The 7,844-nt window shown below is 42.8% G+C and overlaps 1 protein-coding gene across 1 annotated transcript in view; it reads left to right on the top strand.

Annotated features, from left to right (window-relative positions):
- The window catches only part of HAPLN1 (hyaluronan and proteoglycan link protein 1), a 32,138-nt gene that overhangs the window by 9,341 nt on the left and 14,953 nt on the right, over positions 1 to 7,844 (top strand). The window contains exon 3 of the mRNA XM_009584916.1: positions 4,441 to 4,815. Coding sequence (XP_009583211.1) covers positions 4,441 to 4,815 — 375 coding nt within the window. The remainder of the gene's footprint in view (positions 1 to 4,440; positions 4,816 to 7,844) is intronic.

The following is a 7,844-nucleotide window of genomic DNA, read 5'->3' as shown; positions in this document are numbered from 1 at the left end:
TCCCTACAGCTTGGAAAAGCAGCTCCCAGAGCTGTGTGTTATCCCGCACAGCTGGTCAGCTTCTGCAACTTGAACAAACTCATTTTTAGCTAGGTTAGCTGTTTTCGTATTATGTTCCCTTTGTCATCCATCTAATTGCACCAAGAGGATTAACAAAAGGCCACAGCCTGTCAGAATCGATAGAAGGGAAGCAGGAGTGGAAAAAATATTAGTCACCAGTGGTGCCTGGTTCTGTACTAACAGCTAAGCTGTCTTACAAGGCTAAATATGCTTGGAAGGGTGAAAACCCCACCTAGCAAACCTTTCTCATCCCGTTTCTGGCCTCAGAGCTGAGACCAGAGCCAATAACCAGGCTGTTGCCATCTCTGTTCCCAACAGAAGAAGCAGCTGGAGGTTGCCCAGCCATTCCTCACCATTAGTCCACCGTCTGAGGCTCTTGAATGGCCATGCATGTGGTCTGTCTTGTCTCCAGCTAGGATCCAAATTGTCCTGTTGCAGACAACTGTTTAGCAAGGGATTATCTGGGGTTTGCAGAGTTTATAGTTGTTTGGCCATTCACCTTACAAATTCCGTGATTGTACTTCTGAAGAAAGTAGTTCTGGGGAAAAAGAAGTATTGTCTTCTTCAAGAACATGCTGGACTCTGTGATAACACTCACATGTCCCATCTTTTTCCTTCTTGCACTCATCTGTTAGATATTCCTGCCATTTAGATACAAAGACAATTTTATTCAGAAGGAGCAGCCTTGTCAGAAACCCCATGATGAAAGCAGCCACTATGACAAGTTAAAGGAGAGTTTACCCCATCTTCCATGGTCAGATCACCGTTTCACAACACATCGTTGCTCATTGTATTAAGATAACCCAGGAAGCAGAATTCATTCCTTGTTTAAGCTTATTTTCAGAGCAGTAAGCTAGAATGCTGCATCAAGAGTGCTAAACATATTGTAAATGAAGAGATTCTGGTTTGCTCTGTGTTTAGGCATTTTTTTGTTTGTTGTGGTTTTTTTTTTAACTCCTTCTCCAAAGACCAAGGCCATTAATTTTGCCGTGCTCCCAAAAATATGCAGTTAGGTGAATTTGGCCCTGTTTCTCCCTGGCTGCTGCATAAGAGAGACCTCTTGGCCTCTTGCCAAATCCCAGTCATCTCATTTTTAATCCTGAATCCCTGCTGCCTGCATGTCTTCTGCATGTCTTCTAGGCCAAAAAGAAACTATGCAGCATCCCCCAATCTGACATCTGCTTTTCCTGGAAAGCCAGAGATTTTTCCTTCCTCCTCTCCTAGGTCTGGGAGCAGCAGCAATGTAATTTTCTGCCCCATTGTCTTGCCAGAGAGAAGGGCACATCATGTCTTTTTTTGTAAAAAAGAATTGGCTTTTAGAAAACTTGAGGGTGGAGGCATATTTCAAGCGTTGCATCTCCCTTTGAATCTCCAGAGTTGTAGGAGATGTTCCAGGCTGAGAAAAGCCATGCTTTTCTTTCCTTTCCCAGATTGCTGTCCCCTCTGTTGTTTATACTTACTGAGATATAAACTCAGGTAACGGCTGCTGCAAAGGGCCAGAGGAGATGGGAAGCAGCCAGGAGAGAGGTACACCACCGCATTAGGATGCTAACGGTGGAGTCAGAGGTGACAGTGCTCTGGGCAAGTCTCCAGGGCTTGCTGGCACAGACCAGCTGTTGTTAGAAAGAGCGAGCGTTAGCAGCCTGCGTCAGACTCTCCCTCCTGCCCCAGTCTTTTCTGCTAATATTTATTAACTTGACTATTTCAGTATTAAAGACCCAACATAGTTGAGCTCTGATTCAGATTTCTTGGTAATAACCACCCCAAAGCATAACATTTCTCCTCCCAAGGTGGACAGAAGTCTATGGAACATCTTTGTCCCTGAAGGAAACAGGGAAATTCGCAAACAAACCATCTTGGCTGCCTTCACTTTCTTCCTTCTCCTCGTCCTGTGGAAACAGTCTTAGCAACACTTTCCATGGTGCCTTGCCTCAGATCACCTCTCTCCTTGGATGCTCTCCTCTGAAAGGGGGAAGATGGGTTATCGGAGCAGCCCCGAGCCTCTGCTCGCTTCTGGGAAGAAGGGCAGTGAAAAAGAAAACCAGTTATATGGAGCTGCAAGTGATCGCTCTGCAGTAATGATTTCTCATTAGGTAGGAAGGTCTCTCATCCTGATAAAACAATTTTGGCCACTCAAGCTCGTTCATTCTTGAGGAAGCTGGGGCCCTGGCTAGTCTGTCCTGTGCAGGTAACAACAATGCTCTTGACACAGCATCGCCTGACAAAGAACTACACATTTGGGATACCTGTTTTTCTTAAGCAGATGCAAGTTTGCACTCAGCGAGTTTGAGTTTGCAATTATCACCCCTGAACATGATTTTTACATAATCATAAAATGCAGCATACCCTGGGGTTTCTTCTGCTTAGCACAGCCAGCGTGGACAGATAGTGAAGTCAAGCTGAAACTGCAGTTTAGGTGAATATATCATTCAGCCAGCAGACCTGTCAACAAGACTCAGAAGCCTAGGACTGTCTGGAGACATTTATGAGCTACAGACCCTAATGTCTCCCTGCACCCCCCGTGGCTGCGGACACACCGCAGGTTTTTGCAGTGCTGTGAACAGACAGCTGGCCGGGTGGGGTACTCCCTGGTGGGCTCATCACTGACACCTCGTCTGTCAGCCCATCTCCATCCCAGTCCTTCCCTCCTTCCATCATCCACACCTCTCTCTGGCTGATGACATTTTTGCACACATTTCTGCGTGTTTTTCCTATCAATCCAGATTCATCCCCATGGATGCCAGCAGAAAATTGCTGCTAGTCTTCATAGGGTCAGCCTCTCAGCAGCCCCCACATTTGGGAACTTAGCGTTTTGCTGAAGTTAGAGAGAGCCAGACCGAGCCTTAAAGTCAGGAATCACCTTTCTTGACTTGCTGAACACACACAGAGAGTTACAAAGTCTTTCTTTGTAATCTGCTATGAAGAGTGAGGTTTGCGAGCAGAGCGCTGGTGATTCATTGCTAGTTTCTTTTGGTGTCTCAGTGATAGAGGACAGCAATATCTACAGAAGCGCTGAGCTTGCTAAATCAATTTTGCAAACTGCGCATGAGGGGAGAGGAAAGAGCTAATGAAAGAAGGAAATATTCTCGCTTTTGGATACATCTGCTGACTACCACCATGAAATCTGTGCTTTCCAGGGTTTTCCCAAGGCAGTACAGCCTGTCAAAGAAGCCCCAGAGACTTAAGGTTGGAAGCGAGCACGTGCTCAAGCTGACTGTCCTAAATATAATCATTGCATAGAGCAACGTCAGCTCTAGTGACCTACTAGGGAGAAAAGAGAGCAGGGGGTCTGGGGTGAGGCTGAGGAGGAGAGGAGCCAGCCAGTTAAACACTTGTTTGTGTGAAAAGTGAGTTCAAAATATCAAAGATAAAGTAGTGACAAGTTTGAAGGAGATGAGGAAAACAGATGAAAAAAAAACCAGATTGAGATGATCGGGAAAGGGGCCAGGAGACGACTGAATTTTACATTTGAAGATAAATTGGACTTCCTTGCTTTGGTCAAAGTATGTCAGAAGAGGAACTTGAACTCAAATGTTAGAAGAAAATACATATAGAAAATGAGACATTTTAGAATTATGCTGACAATATAATACTGCTATTTGATACAGTAATGGTTTTTCTGTTTTGTGAGAGTGATTCACTGTATCCAAGATTATGAGGAGCTTTGTATGCTGCTGCTTGAATAAGCTGAGTCCATACATAAGAATTGAATTATGAAAAAAAATGCAGTGTTGATGGACAACTCTGGAACAACCCACAAGGAAATATGGAATTTTTGTGTGGAGCCTTTTATGGATGATGCCTTTCATCTACCAGCTGTACAACTCTGTCAATATATTGATACAACTCTATCTTCATGACTATGGAGTATGTAGGATAGCTTCTGCCTGTATGAGGGGGCAATCATAGAATCTTAGAATCATTAAGGTTGGAAAAGACCTCTAAGATCATCGAGTCCAACTATCAGCTCAACACCACCATGCCCACTAAACCATGTCCCTAAGCGCCTCACCTACACGTCTTTTAAATACCTCCAGGGATGGTGACTCAACCACTTCCCTGGGCAGCCTGTTCCAAGGCCTGACCACGCTTTCCGTAAAGAAGTTTTTCCTAATGTCCAATCCAATGCTGCAAACCAGTTTGCCTCTCTGCCTGTCTGGGAGTGTACACACACAGACATACTTGCAGCTAAGTAAATGTTTACATATAACTGGTTTTATGTGCCCTACTACCGCATAGGTACAAAATGATTGCAGGGAACTGATTCTGCAGACCTAATGTGTAATATAGCTGATGGTTGTTATGGCATTGATCGTATCCATTCTGTAAAAGGTAGATTGTAGACTAATTCTTGTTTTTGTTTTTCTTCTTGAATCCTAGCAGAAAATGGACCCCGTCTACTTGTGGTAGCAGAGCAAGCTAAAATCTTCTCACACCGGGGTGGCAATGTCACACTGCCATGTAAATTTTACCATGAACACACATCAACAGCTGGCTCAGGAACCCACAAAATCCGGGTCAAGTGGACCAAACTCACCTCAGATTACCTCAAAGAAGTGGATGTCTTTGTTGCAATGGGACACCACAGAAAGAGCTACGGAAACTACCAGGGCAGAGTGTTTCTGAGAGAAAGCAGTGAAAATGATGCCTCCCTTATAATCACAAATATAATACTGGAGGATTATGGGAGATATAAGTGCGAGGTGATTGAAGGATTAGAGGACGACACAGCAGTGGTAGCTCTGAATTTGGAAGGTAGGTAACACCTGAATTACACTTAAATTCAGATTTGCGCGGTGTTAAGGAATACCTGCTTTTTTCTCCTAATACTGCTGATATTGTATTATCAGTGATAACAGCAAGCTGAGAAGTGGGATTCATTGTGCTCTGGGGATCTTGGCCTGACAGCCCATGACAGCAATCATAAATTAGAAGAACATTAGGACTTCTATAACTTATGCTAGCCTTCGGCATATTCACCTCCCAGTGAGACCCGGTGTGAGGGGAGCCAAAAAAGAATGACCAAACATACTATGAAGAACTCCATATGTTTTTAATTTGTTCCTATCATTTTACAGAAGTCATTGCAAGTTTTTACAGTAGACTTAGGCAAAATTATGTTAAATATTCCCCTAATAGCCCTTTTACAGGACTTCAGGACATTTTAGATTACCGAGCAAATACAAATCTTCTTACAAAAAGGAAAAACGTTAAAAGCAGTTTTCCAGAGACAATGGTTTTGGTTTTTCCAGCCTTATGATTACATAAAGTAGATCTCTACATTGCCTGCCAAGACAACTCCTACATGTAATTTGTAGTCATTTCCCTCAGCAATATTCTTGAAAAATAGAGTACAAAACATTAGAAAAATCAGTGAAACAGGTCTAAAGAGGACCAAAATTTCAGCTTTGCTTTACTCTTATGAAATTCTGATAAATTTTATGAGATTCAATGCATGTAAACCAGCATTTGGCCTTTTTCCCTAAAGCACCGCACAGAACTCAACAGCAAACTAAAAGTTGCATGAAGATGTCTCCCTTACCCTTATACTTACCAGCAAGTGTGTGCCAGAGAGGACTTTATAGAAGCCACGTTATCCTTGAAAAGTAGTTAGGAAGAAAAAAGAAAAGAAAAGAAAATCAAACCCCTGGCTCTCACACCTGTAAACAGGTGAAATTTATGACTCTTTCATTGAGGGTTATTGTACATTATGATGGTTATATAGTTACCCTGCACAATGAGACTGGCTGAGTGGTTCTTGGAACCAGATAGATGTCATGGGCTTAGCTTGCTTCTTTACATCTATTTTTCCATTCCTGGTTGGAGGCTGCTGAAACCTTCCATTTCTGAGTGCAGAAAGGCCCTGCACAGTTTCCATGCCAGCAGGATAGTCGATTTATGTTGTTCCACCTCACATAATCCGTCTTTAATAAGAACGCACACTGCTCTTTTCAAACTTAGGAGAGAAAGAAAACTGGACACATACTTGTCCAGTTTAAGTTGTCTAAACCAGTTTTGAGTGAAGACAGAAATGAGTAGGAGGAAAAAGCATTTTACTTTATTCTTCTCTGCTAGCCGAAGGCTCTCGTGTGTTCAATCTCCTCTTCGCTTGGGCAGGCACTGCAGTGGTTGCTTGTTGCAGCTGCTGTCATTGAGACGAGCCGCTGAAGGGAGAGCCACTTCTGCTTGGCATGCTCAGCTTTACAGGAGTGATCCACCTCACAGGGTGGTTTCCAGCCAATAAGGATGTAAAAAAAAATGCGGTGAGTGCAGCTATTTACTGCACGTGAGGAATAGCAAGTGCCACGTAATCCAGGTCAGAAACATGCGGCATCTGTTTAGTTGTGTTTGACCCCAGCACGTCTCTTCTCCTTTTGCTCTGTTGTGCAGGTCCTGGAGCCCACCCCTGGGTTGCAAGGATGCTCAATAATTCAATTATATTCTTCTGACAGCCTCCTTACATCCTAAGTACATACCTCTATTGGGCTTCGAGATAGTCCGCATAAATAACTATATATCTTGTTCCCCATCAGATACGGGGTTTTCCTTGCTTTTAACGGCATTATGGTATTTTTGCCAATGTAAAAGGGTCAGAGACAATGTAAAATCTTTAAAGTGTTTGTAATGCCACACATCTGGACCAGATACTCGTCTGGTGCCACTTAGCTTTCTGCTATTAAAAGCGAGGAGGTTCCAGTACAAATGCTTCCTGCTGTGCCAGGAGTGCTTGGGGAAGGGGAGATGCTGATGGCTGTAGTGGCAGATCAGGAATTTTTGCCTGAAGCTTGGTACAAGTACTTGTACAGAGATCCACATTTGAAAGGCAATATTTGATTGATACTAGAGTAAGAAAGCAGTGAGAAATCTTTTCTTACTGCATACAGTAACACAACTGAAAAAAGGAGATTTTTCTACCTCTTTCATGTGACTGTTTCATGATATAGCACCAGCCCATTGGATATGAGGTCTGGCTCCCACCTCCTGATAAGACACTGTCTTCTCTAGCTTACTGCTGTTACCCTAAACAGTGTCTCCCTCTGAAGTATGCCAACTCCAGCCCGTCCTGTACAACAGCACCACTCCTTCCTGTTTTCCCCCACCTCCGAAATAAGGAAATTCATAAGAATAGGAGGAATCATATTTCTTCCACCAAGTATGTTCCAATCTCTGCTCAAAGGAATGTTTATATATTTTTACTAGGGTCTGGCTAACATCAGGAACAATGTCTTTTTGATGATTTTTGTCAGGCATGGGACAGGTGTCAAACTGTTCATTTCTGACATTATAGAGTGATGTTTCCTAAGCAGACAGGAAAATTTCATTTGTGAAACTTCATGGTAAAACATAACTTCTCAGGAAGTGAGATAAGACTAGGGAGTGTGTCAATGTCAGTTCTGCTTATGGCAACTAAATCCAATGATTCCGGGTCTAAGTTTCTTTGAAGTTTCCTTCTAAAATGATAATGATTAAAATGCACTTATATTTACAGTGGACATATATAGCTGATGGAATATATTCCTTTATTTGCATGCTCCTGTGCTTATTTTTTCATCTCACCTGCAGCTTTATGCAGTGCTGGTTTTAATTGCTGTTTCATGTATTTGGGTAATGCAGAACAGATCAAGGAAAAAAAAATCAATCTTTGGACAAAAATGAAAATATACCAGCTCATCCTAATATTTTACATCTGTTACAAATAATAAGGTTAATCTCACAGTGGGAAGAATTTGCATCAATAGCCTGATGTCCTGAGATGATGGCCCTAAGGATGTTGACTGGCAGCA

The sequence above is a fragment of the Fulmarus glacialis genome, unplaced genomic scaffold, assembly GCF_000690835.1.
Source record: "Fulmarus glacialis isolate BGI_N327 unplaced genomic scaffold, ASM69083v1 scaffold5149, whole genome shotgun sequence".
Classification (NCBI taxonomy): domain Eukaryota; kingdom Metazoa; phylum Chordata; class Aves; order Procellariiformes; family Procellariidae; genus Fulmarus; species Fulmarus glacialis.
Note: the sequence above shows the minus strand (reverse complement) of the source record. Positions and strands in the feature narration are given on the sequence as shown.